Source organism: Montipora foliosa, chromosome 7, assembly GCF_036669935.1.
Source record: "Montipora foliosa isolate CH-2021 chromosome 7, ASM3666993v2, whole genome shotgun sequence".
In the NCBI taxonomy this organism is placed as follows: domain Eukaryota; kingdom Metazoa; phylum Cnidaria; class Anthozoa; order Scleractinia; family Acroporidae; genus Montipora; species Montipora foliosa.
Window position 1 is genome coordinate 40,106,601 of NC_090875.1, and position 15,997 is coordinate 40,122,597.

General features: G+C 38.6%; 1 protein-coding gene across 2 annotated transcripts in view; it reads right to left on the bottom strand.

The window, feature by feature from the left end:
• The window catches only part of LOC138009496 (protein SSUH2 homolog), a 41,130-nt gene extending 26,832 nt beyond the window's left edge, over positions 1 to 14,298 (bottom strand). Inside the window, exons 1-6 of one of the 2 annotated variants that reach the window (XM_068856533.1) lie at positions 14,179 to 14,288; positions 12,906 to 13,074; positions 7,932 to 8,022; positions 5,616 to 5,690; positions 4,429 to 4,504; positions 3,614 to 3,743 (exon numbers count right to left, since the gene is read on the bottom strand). In XM_068856533.1, coding sequence (XP_068712634.1) covers positions 3,614 to 3,743; positions 4,429 to 4,504; positions 5,616 to 5,690; positions 7,932 to 8,001 — 351 coding nt within the window. In that variant the 5' untranslated portion in view covers positions 8,002 to 8,022; positions 12,906 to 13,074; positions 14,179 to 14,288. Of the gene's footprint in view, positions 1 to 2,962; positions 3,024 to 3,613; positions 3,744 to 4,428; positions 4,505 to 5,615; positions 5,691 to 7,931; positions 8,023 to 12,905; positions 13,075 to 14,178 lie in introns of both variants that reach the window. The other variant, XM_068856534.1, reaches the window with a different exon arrangement.
• Between the last annotated feature and the right edge of the window lie 1,699 nt (positions 14,299 to 15,997).

A 15,997-nucleotide genomic window follows, 5' to 3' on the forward strand; every position in this document is an offset into this window, starting at 1 on the left:
TATGTTTTAACCACGTTTTGCGAGAAAAGAAACAATATACCAAATGTTGTACCCAATTCAAAGTCTCCTACGGAGCCGTTCTTTGTGTGGTCACGCAACGCTACTCCCTGCAAAAACAAGGTCGTTCTTTCTGCGCGTGACGACACAAAGAACAGGTACGTAGGAGACTACCCGGAGTGAAGGTTCTTTGTGTATTGTATTTGCATTATAATGAAGCGTCCACATTTAAATGATATTGAAATACCTAGAACAAAATGTTTTATTCCCAAAGGATTTGAATTGGGAACAACATTGAGTTAGCCGAATTGGTCTATTGTTAATTTTCCAGCAAAACTTGGTTTAAAATTAGACAACTGATGGGGGGGAAACTTGGCCAATTTGGGTACGTAAATCATTACTCTTGGGTGATGGACTCTTGCCATTACGCAGGGAACAGGGCTAGCCAAAAGCGAACTTTTTATTTGCTCTGTTTAAGAAACGACGGCTGCCACGGAAATGACAAAGCCACAAAGTTAAGGACAGAGCCTACTATTGTTATTGCGCATACGTTCTGCGCATCTGGAGATACTCTGATTTCCTATGGGTAGTGCTTATTAATACAGGGATATTTTTGCGCGTTTTAAAACTATCCGGAAATAGTAGATCTTAGTAAGTAATCTTGGTATCCACAGAGAAAATTGGGGGTAATCACGCATCCTTGAGAGATAATTAAGCTTCAATTTGAGAAAGAATGCCATACATTTCTTTGTATTTTAAAGCTTTTTACAAATATTATTCATCAATTATCTTTCAAAAATGCGTTGTTACCCCCCATTTTCTTTTTGGATTTCAATAACACTTGCTAAGATCTACATTTTCTGCATAATCATAAACCGGGGCAAAAATACCTTTGAATTAGTAGGCACCGTCCTTAAAGGAGTTAGAGAGCTTAAGTTGAGCACGAGAAGTTTTTGAGCCTGTGCGGCCGGAATCCGGAAGTAAAAGAAGTCTCTCCCATATCTTTTCTTTTAATTGTAAAACGTATTTTTCCACTTTCGCAATATAAGTGTGGTATCATCAAGACAAGTTGAAATGGAAAACAGCTCACTTCTGGTTCTGTCCGTAGCTCAAAAACATATCTTGCTTAAAGGGAACCTCCACTAAAACAGGAATATATCTTTAAAATAGTTAACATAATGCTCTCAATCAAAATTGTTCGAACGTTTTCCAATGGAATCGTTTGTATCCGAAAAAAAAAAAGGTTAAAAACGCTTGTTTTGGTTTTCAAATTTCCCGGGCGCCGCCATATTGAATAATTGTGACGTGTCCTGGTTGCCCTATTGTTTTAGAACAAAAGCTCTTTTTGCAAATACAAAAGAGCAACCATAACACGTCACAATTATTCAAGATGGCGGCGCCCAGGAAATTTAAAAACCAAAACAAGCGTTTTTGAAATTCATTTATTTCGGATACAAACGATTCCATTAGAAAACCGTTTGAACAATTTTGATTGTAAACATTATGTTAAATATTTTGAAGTTGTACTCTTGTTTTAGTGGAGGTTTCCTTTAAGGTTCGGGCAAACATCCGTTCGATTTTGTGGAACGATGTTGACCGCTGGGGTGGGGTGGGCAAACGGTTTCAACAAATCATCAACATTTGATTCAACAAAGCTTCACGAGAGGCCTGGTATTCAGTCCCAGCCTGCAGCCGCGGTTGTTACTATGGATACGTCATTGCGAAGCCGATTTGTGCACACGCGCACACGAAACACAACAACAACTGCGTCGTCTGCAAAACAAAAACGTGAAATAACCAAATTTGAAGGACGTCAGCATTTGTGGATGAATTTTCATTTTCTGCCCTAAATTAAGCGCCGTTACGACCAGTGTCATTGAGAAACTAACACACCCTAGTCATATTAAAAAGGTTGAGATTACGATAACGAGATTTTGAGATGCCGTCGCCGTCGTCGTTGCTTAAGTTCCCTAAAGCCTGGTTTTCCACTAGCGACGCAAGCACAAGAGCGCTCAATAGACCTTTTTACCGATACAGCGGCCATCTTGATTTCTATTGTTTCGAAAGACATTATGGGATGCCCAGGGGGCAAATTAATATGTATTTGCCCCCTGGGCATCCCATAATGGCTATTCGAAACAATAGAAATCGAAATGGCCGCCGTATCGGTAAAAAGGTCTATTGACCGTCGAAACGGGCTTGACGCAAGCATAAACACAAACGCAAGGATATATATTTTTCCTTTTCCTTGTGCTTGCGTTCGCTTGTGTTGTGTGAAAACGGGACGTAACACAAGCACGGTTCCCACCGTGTATAAATGTAACTAAAATTGCTTTTATTGAATGTCGGCAAATACAAACAACTGATTCGTGCAAGCGCTTGAGGTCGCCAAGGAAATGTTCGATTTTCATCACCCTTAACATTCCTTAGCGCATTTACCACTTCCCTCGAGACTCTCAGTCGGCTTCAGGAATCAGTTACATTTGCATCCAATCTTCACATTTTACAAAAACAGAGCATCCCACGTAAACGCCATCAAGCGTCTTGTTTTTGTACATTACTCTCCCTTACTGAGGAAAACATCAACGTGAAATTACTAAATTGTATTTTTGTTGTTGTTGTTGTTGTTTTTTTGTTTTTTTTTTTGTTGTTTTCATTAAAAATTTGGAGCTTTTTAGTTTGGGCTTGAAGGGACAATTTGTTTTGGATGTCAAAATTGGGCGTGCATGTAATTACGTACATTTCTGGCCGTAGTTGTTCAAACGATGGATAGCACTATCCACCGCATAAATCACTATCCAGCGGATTAACACTACAAAAACCAATTGAGTTATCCAGTGAAGTGGATAGTGATTTATCCGGTGGATACCGCTATCCATCGTTCGAACAACTGGGGCCTGGATATAGCTGATAATGGGTGGTTTCTTCATTCGTTTTTGGCCATGCTATATTTGTGTATCCTTACCTTCGTACGGTTCAAATTTCCACTCAGTCGTCCTTGACTCACAGAAACTTGTCAGAGAATACTATCAAGACGAAAAAAAAGTAAAAGCAAGTACTTAATGAATAGAGGAGGATGTACCCTGGTCCCAGAGGTATTTCTTGAGCCACTTGAGCGACTTGTCTTCACCCCTTCACGGCTCTCTCGCAACTCAAGAAAAACTTCTGGGACCAGGGTAAGGAGGATGATATTTCAAGAGGTAATTTTAAATTTCCGGTCATTTTCAGGAGATATTTTCGATATAATACCCTCACGTTACAGTCCCAAACGCCTGTCATGCAATAATTTGTTTTGTTACATTTAATGTTTGTTGCAGAAAATTTTTGAGACAAGTTGCAAGAAAAATTGCCAACTCTGTAACACCACCTGGATTAAATAGACTGACCACTCAAATTATGTTCGGGGGCCTGGGACAAATATGCACAGTACATAGGTACATCATGTTGATTCATCTTCCACCACAGATGTGTGGACCCTGCAAGCCACGTATATCGCAAACCTGTTAAATGCAAGATTTTGCCTGAGTTTTTAATAGTCGCATTTTTTGGAGAGGTCAAACCTGATTTCAGACTTGCCACCCACGGCTGCCCCTCTAAGCTAAAATATAATACTTACATGATAAGCACTGGATGGAACTATGTCCTTGATCACCATTTCCTGCGCTGGCGCCTTGCCATAGCAACAGTGTTCGCTGACAAACTGTAGCATGGCATCTCGGGCTTGGTCATTAGTTATCTCTGGGGAACTACAAATCAATACTGAATGGTCACGTTAACCTCAGTGACACATTTTGCAATGCATTTGCACGGCCTACAAGGCTAGACCCCAAACAACTAATGCCTTTTTGCTTTAGGGGCAACAACAACAATGGCATAGGTAGTATAAATAATGATTACACAGGGAGAAAATGACAGTAAATGGGATGTGAAGGCTATAACGATGATGATGAGGAGGAGGACGGAAATGAGGATGGTGATGATGATAATGAGTGAAACCTTTCCTTTCTGGGTTTAAAAGTCTACGAAAACCTTGACGATTAGAACAAACCATATAAAGGCAAATTTCTATTTTATGGTGCCTAAAACAATGTTGACCTCAGTGACACATTTTGCAATGCACTTCCAAGCTTAGACTCCACAAAAAACGCACTTGTTTGCTGAAGGAGCAAGAACAACAGTTACCGGTAGATAATAAATAAAGATTGAACAGAGAAAACAATGAATTACAGTAACTGTGATGGTGAAGGATATGGTGATGATGATGATAACGACAATAATGATGGTGATGATCAGCAAAACATGAAACCTTAAATTCCTAGCTGGGCTTATGAGTCTATGACAGCCTTGACAATTAGAATGGACCACATAAAGGCAAATGATATTGACATTTCATAGTACCTAGTCTTAGACTATAGTAGACACAAAACTCACTCTTGGAAATGCTGTTCTGGAATCTGTGCTGTCGGTGGTGGTACATATGGCGGAGGAGGTGGGACAAATGAACTGCCTGAGGTAGTAAAAATATTTAATGTCATGCATGTACATACTGCGAGATTTCAAGACCAATATCCTCGGAATCATAGTCCAGTCCAATTCTCAGGCTTTGAAATGACATCCCACACTCCATCACTGACAGTTCAGGTGGAATGATGCTGTGAATTATAGCTAGAGATCGTCTGATCCAGTCTTCCATAATTCACGTTTCCACACAATATTTATCTTTGCCAACAATCTTTAAGCTCAGGCATTTGTTTTGGGTGGGTCTCAACAAACTGCAAGCCAGCAAGCCATGCAAATCATGCGAGTCTTGCATTTAAGTCTATAAGCACCCATTTCAAATAACGCTGATAAACAGTATTTAAGTCTAAACACCCAGTTTAAAACAGTTAGCTTTTGATAACGTTGACTCGCATGTTGACTCACATGGCTCGCTGGCTCACACATTGTACTTAACCTGGTTTTGGGTATTGAGCATTGAGCGAGTACCACAAGCACACAAGAAGAATGGGGCAAGAAAAAGTCCCTTTTCCCTGCCCCATTCTTCTAGTCCGCGGGAGGCACCACCACCAATTCTCAAAAGAAGTGAGCCTGAACTCAATCTTGTCTTGGGTGTCGACAAACGTCAAGAGTTTTATTACAGAAATCACTGCAAAAATAAAGGTCTATAATGTTGGCATTGGTCCAGGAAAAAGCTGGACGCAAAAAACTTGGTTTTATTTAAACTTCAATTCTGGTCCATAACCCAATCGATATCCCACACTTCAAGTTCTAATCCATCTTTGTTACGTGATCTCCTTCCAGTCCAACTGACACCCTAATCATTGAAATAATAAGTATATTTGAATATATACAGGGAGAAGGGACGGCGTGATTGCACTCGCCTCCCACCAACGTGTCCCGGGTTCGATTCTGGACTCGTGGCCACATGTGGGTTAAGTTTCTTGTTGGTTCCTTACTCTGCTCTGAGAGGTTTTCCTCCAGGTTCTCCAGTTTTCCCCTTTTCCTCAAAAACCAATATTCCTAAATTCCAATTTGATCAGACGCAGGAACTCCCTGAAAATCACTTTAGTGTGAGTGGAGTTTCCTGCAGGGTAAATATTGTTAATTATTATACTAACCAAAGCGAGTATTTTCATAACCAGTGTATTGTGAAAACATGTCCGCTGGAGGAGCTGAGGAAGATGGGACATTGGCTAATGTGTAAAGGGAGAAAAGCGTGATGATCAATGGTATGAAAAAATTGAGCAATAAGTTTTAAATCCCAAAAGCAACAGCAAAAATACCCGGTATATTTTATTAAAAGCAAAATTTGCAAAACAAGTACATAAATCTACACACAAATGGCTGCATTCACAGGTAGCTAGGTAAGACACTTAAACAAAAATATGGTGCTATAAATAAACATAAATACATGCTGCATACATATATACACATAATATATGAAATCTGTTGGCTTCTATTATACACGATTTAATTCATATTTTAATATTTGTTATGCTATGAATAATAAATTATTGAAGTTGTTTAGGAATAAGAGCTTACAGTTCTTAAGATATGCATAACAAATCCACATATTCATTTTTAAGATAATTTTTTGCCCATTAACTTTTTAATATTCTAAGGTAACAACATTCCAAAGTCATAATCCAAATCTACAAAGTTAATTTTTATATTGATCTGTGTTCAAAATATCAAAAAATTCAATTACAAAACGGCAAACAATTAAACACTTTTCTTACGAAATAAATTTCGATATATTAAAGTTCAGTCCTCAACAAAAGGCATCATCTCGAGGCTCTGGGAAATAAACTCATACAAATCCTTATATTAATTCCCCAGAGCCTCGAGACGATGCCTTTTGTTTAGGACTGAATTTTAATATAAAGTGGGCTATTGCAAACAATAATTATGCAAAATTTTGGGGAGGGTAAACAAGATGTATTATGTGATTTGAGAAAGCTTAAGTAGACAATAAGTTAACCTGGATTGAGGCTGCGACCGAATCGAAAACCAGTAGCTGGTCAGCAGTCAACTTCAAACAAACAGATGAGCTCTAAACTTGAGCCAGTGATATGGGCATGTGATACTTAAATCAGCAGATACCTTGTTTCGAAAGGTGTCAATTGACCATAACACAATCTCGTACCCAGAGTCCTCGGGCTTTTTGGCCAGCGGGTGAGCGCCCGGAGAGACTCTGGGATAATCGACTCCATTTTCCCAGAAAACGTGGGTTCCGGTCTTATGATGTATGGTTGAGTTTAAACGGAAGTAGAAAAGAGAAAACCGTTAACAGTAGAAATGGCGGGTTGAAAGTGTTTGAGAAACAAGAATTTTAGCCTTACACCCAAAGAAATTGGAGAAATGATCATTGGCTTGCTGTAAGAGCAAGTAAAGATGAAATCTCTTACGCTTTCGGTGAGTGTATTTTTGGTGTTTCAGCGTACATTCCACCGTACAGAATGCAATGAGAATGCCATCGTGCAAGCAACACGATCGACAATTTTTTTTTGTGGAAACGACACAAATGTCCTCTTCTTCTACAAGTTGATGTTTCTGTAATTCTGAATGGCTTCGACAAGACCTTATTCCACGGATTTCTCCTCAAAGAGACTGATGTAATGTTTTCCCACGGTACTTTTGCAACAGCAGTTTTAGCAGCGTGGGAAAATTCCCGTGCGGTTTAAGACATAATTCAAACCTCGTCGTTTTATTACTTTTGTGATTTATATATTTTTGAGGTATAAAAAATCAATCAGCACTGAAACTTGTTTTAGATTTTGAATCTCCCTCCTAATTCTGGGGCTTCCGAATTACTTACCGACTTCCTGTCGGACTGCCATTTTTACGCAAGCGGCCAATCAAAAATATAGTTTAAATCGATTGTCCCAGAGTCTCTCCGGGCGCTCACCCGCTGACCAAAAAGCCCGAGGACTCTGCGTACGAGATTGACCATAACATGGATGTCCAAATCAAAGATGTACGCTGTAAACTAGCTGTAGTATGGCCCCCAATGTTGGGCACAGGTATACAAGTAGTAATTATCATTATTAACAATGTTAATAATATTGTTTTTTTGTTTCACTGTTTCGCAAATTTCTCTTTGTTTTGTCTAAACTGCAGTGTCTTACCCATGGTGCTCAGTGCACGCAGAGCTCCGCTATAAAAGCACATACACTGTACAGCAAGCAGCATGTCGATACACAAAGTAAAATAAAGGAGGTGCCCCTGATACTGAATCAATTAGAGTAAATTGGTTGGGCTTTAGCCCTGCTGTTCAAGAACGCCTGAAACAGGTGTAGATTTTACTCCAGCCAATTCAAATCAATTTTACTCCTCAACAGGAAAGCCCTTGGGTGGAATTGGGTTTCTCCTTGCCACGTCCGTTTATAGAGTAATGCGTGTCACCACTTTACGTTGCCCCCGTGTTGTCGTACCGGGCTGATAAGGTTGTCCAGGTCCATATGCATATCCAGGCCCTGCAGGTGGATAAGGAGCTTGACTCATGGTGTGGCAGTCTTCAAGGTTCTGACGAAAAAAAGCCAAATTTCATGAAGCATTTCATATCCTTTAGAAGTACCGGTATTATCAATATCAGATTTCAGATTTGTTTCATACAAAATGCAGACTTTACTATAATATTTGTTTTTCTCCTCCTGTAAGTAATTTGAAAAATATTACCAGTAAGTGACGAAATTTAGTTTCCAACAGCAACTTCTATGTGGTAAATAAAAATTAAAAATTATGTGCTGCAACTGAACACATTATGGTTCTCAATAAATGACATTTTTTCCTAATAACAGTTAAAATACAAGATATGCTATTACAGTATTTGTTAATGTTTTTTATTTATTTTTATTTTTTTTATTGTACTACATACGATACATGTTACATGATTTACACTTGTACTTACTTCTTACACAATACTTGCACACTACATTAATTTGCACTACATACGATACATGTTACAATACCATAACACTAGTCAAATAGAATTATAGTTGATCTGTTTACAACGTAATTGTTTACATTTTAATTGTTCGAGTCACTAATAAGAATTTTGTTTGTTACTTCCACTATGTAGGGTATTGGTTTTCTAGAATTTAATAGGTTGTTAAATAAATAGATAGCAAGAAAATCAAAATACAGAAGATGAGAAGTAGAAGGACACAATGTAATTTTATAAGGACAAAAAAGATTTCCATTTGTTCCTAAATTCTTTCTCCTTATTACAAGTAACTGCAATATATTTTTCTATATTAATTTTTTCGCGCACAAGTGAGGCAAAATCATCGAAATTGTACTTTATGGTATTTATAGCGTTAACATTTAAGAAATATTTACCCAAAATAATAAGATGTTTGAGGGCCAAACAGTAGTTGTGACAGCGAATAATTCCGAACATAACCTCCAGTTCTGACAGAAGCAGTTTCGTATTACTAGAGGTTGAGTACCACTCCTGGAATCCATCCCAAAAGGACTTTGCGTGCTTGCAGTTTACAAACAAATGCCACAGGGTCTGACACTCAGAAGGGCAAAAGGGACAGAAGGGCGAGGCAACTATTTTCATTTTATATAACAAGCTATTCGTTGGTAAAATTCGGTGAATGATTTTGTATTGGAACATCGTCAATTTAATTTCTCTCGTGGCTTTGAATGGTAGGAGGTAGATTTTAGACAAGTCACTTTTCTCGACGCCAGACGCTAAACGTTTTTTCTCAGAAGTTGGTGGAGGTAGATCTTCAAGGTAAAGTAGGATACTGTATATTGCCTTACATGACAGTGAACAGATTGAGGTGGGCGGCGTGACCGAGTCTTTGGAACATTCTTGCAATAGTTTCTTCCAATTTTAGGGAATGGAAGAGAGAATGCTATAATATTGTAAAAAGCTACATTTTACATTGAATTTACTACAAAAAAAAATTAAATGGGAGGAAATGGCCCTCACAGGAGTCAAAAAGATCCGAGATTTGTTTTATTCCTGCATGATACCAAAGAGGAAAGAATACCATTTTCTTATTCGCAGTTAAAAATCGGTTATTCCAGATTGGCTGCGAGAGAACCTCATTTTTATTTTTAGGTGTGGCCGTTGCGATGTCCTGCCAGTAGAAGATGATTTGTTTGTAGAAAGCAGGAAGATGGTTGTTTAGGTCAAGGAGATTATAATCATAATTACATTAAACAGTTCTGTACCGCCAACATCGGCTAGCAGCAATTTAGGTATGTACTGCCATGGGGCATTTGAGTTAGGACACAACCGTTCCACCCAATTTAACTTAAGCGCTTTGTCGACGTGAGAAAAATCCTTCATGTCCAGGCCACCAGCTGTTTTTTGCTTGATAAAGGTAGTCTTTTTTATTTTGGCGGGCTTGTGATCCCAAATAAAGTCGAACGTAATCTTGTCTACTTCCTTACTAAATTCTTTAGGGGTATTCATAACACTGCAGATAAACACAAGTTTTGAAAGTGCTAATGTTTTAATTATATTTATCCTGCCAGCGATGGAGAGGTGTCTTTGGGACCACATATTCAATGTTTTCTTTAAAGATCCTAATTTGTCAAAACTTTTTTTCTTTTCAGACACTTCTAGATCATATGCAAAATGCGCGCCAAGCACGTAAACTGGCTCGGCGCTCAATTGGAGATCATGTATGGTGTCTTTTCTGTTACGCATAGAGCCAAGCCATAACATTTCAGATTTTGTTTGATTTACTTTTAGACCAGAGCACCTTTCAAAAAGCGATAATAAATCAAATAACCTTGACAGTGACTGGACATCAAAAAGAAGTACAATTGTGTCGTCTGCATATTGCGAAAGTTTAACCTCATTATGTTCATCTATTGGAATTCCTTTTACTTCTTTTGAGCGTCTAATACGTTGTGCGAGTAACTCAATAGCAATAACGAATATTGTGCGGAAAGTGGGCAACCTTGACGCACCCCGCGTTCTAGATAAAAAGGTTTTGAGGCGTATCCGTTATTCAGAACACAACTAGAGATATCTGTATAAAACACTTTTATTCATTGTCGGAGGTCAAGACCGAAATTAAACGTTTCGAGGCATCTATGAATAAAATTCCACTCAATCGAGTCAAACGCTTTCTCAAAATCCAAAAACACGGCTACCCCTGGAATATTCTTCGCTTTAGTGAAATGCATTGTATCTGCTATTAACCTAATACTTTCTCCAATGAACCTTCCTTTAACATATCCAGATTGACAGGGATGAATTAAGTTCGGCAAGATCTTCTCTAAGCGCAGAGCAATGGTCTTCGTCGCTATTTTATAGTCTATATTCAGTAAAGATACAGGCCGCCAGGTTCTTAAATGTTTGGTATTCTTCTTCTTCTTCTTCTTCGGAATTAAGGAAATAATCCCTTGACGTTGAGAGATAGAAAGAGTTCCGTTTCGAAAGGCGTAATTAAAGCTACTTACCATAAATGAACCGAGCAGGTTCCAAAAATAGCGATAGAATTCAGGCGTTAGCCCGTCCGTGCCGGACGTTTTGTTGTTTTCCATGGCTTTAATTTTAATGCAAGCTCACACTCCTGAACCGACATGACACCTTCGCACGTTTTCGCGATTTCTTCTGATAATGCGTTTTCTGTTTCAAAGAACTCATTGAAAGTTGAGCAGTTGGAGTCCATATTTCTTGATGTGTAAATCCCTTCGAAAAAGCGTTCTTCTTCCTCCAGGATGTCCTTCGGGTTTGTGATTTTGTCACCTTCATTATTAACTAAGGACGTTATATGTTTCTTTTTTTGGTTTCTTTTTTCTAAGTTATAAAAGTATTTACTATTCCTCTCACCATGCTCGTACCAACGCGCTCTACTACGCACGATTGTTCCTCGTGTTTTAATACCCGCAATTTTGGAAAGCTTGAATTTTATTCTCTCCAGCTCAGTCTTAAGAGAATCGCTGTATGACGCCTGGAGTTTGATTTGCAATCTCATCATTTCTGACAAAAGAATTGATTCTTCGTCACGTTTTCGTTTAGCTTTCTTCTTTGAAAAAGCTATTATAAAAGCACGAATTTCCATTTTAATCATTTCCCAATACAACCCTTTGTCGTTGACTTGTTCATGCTTTTTTGCAAACATTGGAATTTTAGATGTTAACAGTTCCACGTAATTAGTATCTGACAGCAAGGAGTTGTTAAACTTCCAAAACCCTGGCCCTCGAGGGAGTTCACTTTCGTTGAAAGACATGGAGAGAGCGACGACGGAGTGATCTGAATAAATGGTTGGAAGTATTTTGCAATCCTTTACGTGATCTTTTTGCTGCTTTGAAATAAAGAAGTAGTCAAGTCTACACTGTATTTTCATTGACGGGTTAGCCCACGTAAAGCCTGGTTGATCTGGATTCTTGAAACGCCAGGAATCAAGTAAATTATGTGTTTTGATTAACAACTGAAGCTCGTCGAGAGAGGCTTTTTTGCTGTCTATCGGTCTACCGCCTTTTTTGTCTGAAGTGCTAATTGTACAGTTAAAATCACCTCCCGGCACCAAGTTGTCATTGGCGTAAGGGATTAGAAATTCTTTTGAAACGTCCCTGAGGAAAACAACTTGTTGGGTTGTATCATTCGGTGCGTAAATGTTTACTAAACCACTTTCGTACCATCAATAATAGTCTCGGCTAAAATACATCTGCCAGAATTATCCGCATTAATTTTTTGGAAGTCAACGTCAAGACGTGGTTTGAATAAAATCATGACTCCTCTAATATGAGAGGAGCCATGACTGGACACGATTTTGCCTCCCCATTCTGTTTCCCATCTTTTGATGGATTCCGGCGAGGAATGAGTTTCTTGCAAGAAAATTATATCCGATTGCTGTTGGTGCAACCAACGAAAAACTTGTCTTCGCTTTCTCGAACTGTTTAGCCCTCTAACGTTAAGTGATAACAGTTTATACATTTGATTTCTAATAACAGGATAGACGGGGTATCCAAGAAATAATGAAAATAGTTTTTTTAGAATTATGCTCACAATGCGGTTGATATTTGTGGCGAGACTTGATTCTTATTACCTCGTTAGCATCGAAACAAAGTTGATCAACATAACAGGAGAGAAAGCTAAAACGAAAGCACATGCGGAAACACACATACAGAAACACATAACTATTACAGACTTACCTAAAGCTTTGTATGGCATTTTGACTGAATATAGAAAGTGGAAAGCTGCAGCTCTCAAGTAGGTGGTTCCGTAGAAAAAATAAATAAATAAATAAACTAAACTGCATTTTAACTTTCATTTTGGCTTAATTGTCCATTAAACGCCCATAGAAAGAAAATTGAGATGTTTCTTCACCACGGTAAAGAGCACCGTCAATGATCAACTTTTCGACGTTGAAGTATGCATTTTTCTTCTCGCGCTTGGCCGCCTTTAGTATCGGATATAACAACTTTCTTACCTCGTCAACTTCTTTAGGAAAATCGTCGGATATTCCAAATCCGGTACCTCTTGGGAGATTTTTGATGAAGGATTTAATAAAAAAATTATCTTGAAAATCCGTCCGCCTAACTATGATCGGCCTTGGTTTAAGACTTCGCCCATTTGATTGTGAATGGCGCGACGTAATTCTGTGAACAAAAATTTGGTTTTATCAACGGAGTTGATAATGTAAATTGGCCACCGTACAGAGATTCTAAAAGCTGACGTTTCGAGCGTTAGTCCTTCGTCAGAGCGAATCGAGGAATTATGGGTTACGTGTAGTTTTTATAGTAGAGTAGGAGCTACGCTATTGGTGGTAACATGGCAACGTGAAAAATAGGAATATATTAGTTAAATGAACGCTTTTCATTTAACTAAGTTTCCTCTACGACTGTGACATTCGAGTTTAACATGTCGGCGGTGCAGCTCTTTGATTTCATGCTCGATGCGTTCGTCAATGTTTTTCATAGTTAAGGTAAACAAACATGTTTTCACTATATATGTCCTCTCCCATCCATAATTAGAGCAAATATATCTGTTGTCTAACGTACTTAGGTTAAATTTGCATTTACTTAAATTGGTAATACTGACTCGATAATTTGGGTAAGTATGTTAGTCTGGAAAGGCAAGGCATGGCTTTTTTGTAAAATCATCCAATACCTTCTTTTTTCCAATATTTTACTTTTTAAACTGCAAGCAAATGAAAACTGGAGATTGTGTCATCTAAACGTTTTTTTCCTTGATCGACTTTAGTTGAGATACCACTTTTTCCTCTTTGCACACGTGGAGCTGGATTTCGATCCTGTCAACTTTTTAATGTAATTCTCCGCGGATTCTCGTAATTTTCTGCTTTCAAAACATTATTTCTCATCGTCATATTAAAACGCGCAGTATTCATTGATCAACAGGTACCCTCTCCTAATGATTTGAATGCGTTGTTAGCTTGATTTTCCAGTTGTTTGCAATGAGCGTTCCAGCACGCGAACATTAATTTTTTCCTTTCGCAGCGAACGAAACACAACATTGCAGAAAAATGTCCCAATATCCGAGATGATAATTTTAGTTCAGAAACCCTGCGAGCCGAAATATTTAAAGGCGAAAACTGATAAACAAAGAAATTATAAGGAGACTTAATTAAAGATATCGAGATTGAAATGAGATGAACATACGAGCTTCCCATATCGATATGCTGTAGTAAACCTAATTAAACGGTGTCCTAAACCAAATGCATTCACCACAAGAGGCAAAATTACCTGTAAAGTACGCTAAACTCCAGAAAACGTTTGACCTCCTTCCAGATGACGCTAAGGTGCGAAACTGTGCTTGAGGTTTTCTCCAGCGAAGAATTTAAATACGAGGGATTGGAGGCGTTTGGCGAAATGACGAAATGAATCTACATTGTTAGCACAGGCTCCCCAAACTGAAGCAAAAGTGAAAAGAAAACAGGTGTACGTGAAAGTGAAAAATATGAGCGAATTTTTTTTAATAAAAACATCTCTTACCTCGTTTTATTGTAAGGCTTCTTGCCTTCTGTGTGGTTTTGTAAGGCTTATATGCGATTTTCAGTATGTCTTTGGTCGTTTTCAGCGTCGGTGTTTTCGCTCTTTAATATCTGTATTTATATATTATCCAAGGTTGGAAACTCTGATGCAGCAATAGGAAAGATAAGCTGCTGTCAATTCCGCCAAAAAGCTCAAATCGCAGACCTGCGGCTAACCCCTCAGAGCTCAAACTGCAAAAAATCTGGAGCTTCAGTGAAAAGACGGGAGACTTTATAAATTGGTTCAAATTGTGATCTTTCTTTTCGAAAATTCATTGTATGGGCAGCCAGATAAATAAAGTTAACTCACCTACTATTTTCTGCGTTGTCCTGAGTGATTTGATGGGTTTTTAGGAGGTCACATACAATATAAATAGACAAGGCGTGCAGACCGCTCACGGCAGAGTGCCTCCAGAATTAAGCCGAATTTCTCGCACTTCCAAAGGTCACTCGCCCCCCAGCCTTAAACACGAAGAAAGTCGATATTTGGCTAGCATCTTGCCAAAAATGTTTGCATTTACACGGCTCTGTAACCTCAAAATCCTGTTCAATTTTCAAGCCTCGCTCAGGTTTTTGTATCGGTAGATGACAAGGACAGAGGGAGGGTGCTTACCATTTAGCCAAAGGATCCGGAATTTCGGTTTGAGATCAAATGGAAAGGCAATTTTCCGGAAAATCTTTTCGGAAATTGTGGACAACCTCCAGAGGTAGTCCTCTTTTCCGTTCGGAACGGAATTCGCGAAACGCTCTTACCATTTGCGAGAACCTTCCGTTTCCAGACCCTTTCTCACAAGATCGAGTAAAATATGCGGGATGGAATGCTGTGTAGTAAATGGTAAGCGCCATTCTCATCCAGTTGGTCATTAAATTCGGGAAATCACTTTCCTTTAATAATGCAACGAACATTCCATCCGGATTAGTTGGCTAAATGAGAAGCACCCAGAGACCCGTGCATCATTGGAATTTGATCAATCAAATCAAATTGACTAAATCAAAAAGCGCAGATTAAAAAATTCGTCCTCTTGGGGAAAATCTGCGCTTTTTGATTGGTTACTACTCCTACTGCTACTCAAAAAGGCACGAACGCGCTTTGGATATGACGTGATAGATAGCCAACGAGTCGCAAGTTGGCTATAATCAACTCCTATTCAATCCAAAGAGCGAGAGTGGTTAATAATTGTTTCATTGAAAACGTACCCAAATTATGGATAAACCTCTCCTACTTTATTTTGTTCAAAAAAAAAAAAACTGGAAAGTACAGTTACTGATATTTGTAGAGCATGATATAATTAACAAATATTCACTAAAGGTGGCTAGTGGTGGATATAAACAAAGCCGCCGAGCGGGGAGGTATAAAAGTACAGCTCACGGTTTCGACAAAGATTGTCGGAAAAAAAGTGAAAAAGCGCACGCGACAATCCCGAGGGGTATTGTGGAATAGTTTTAACGGCGAAAAATGGCACGAGACTCCATGGACTTGGACAGTGTGCTTGTTCATTTAAAGAGAAGACAACAAAAGTAGGTTCGATAGC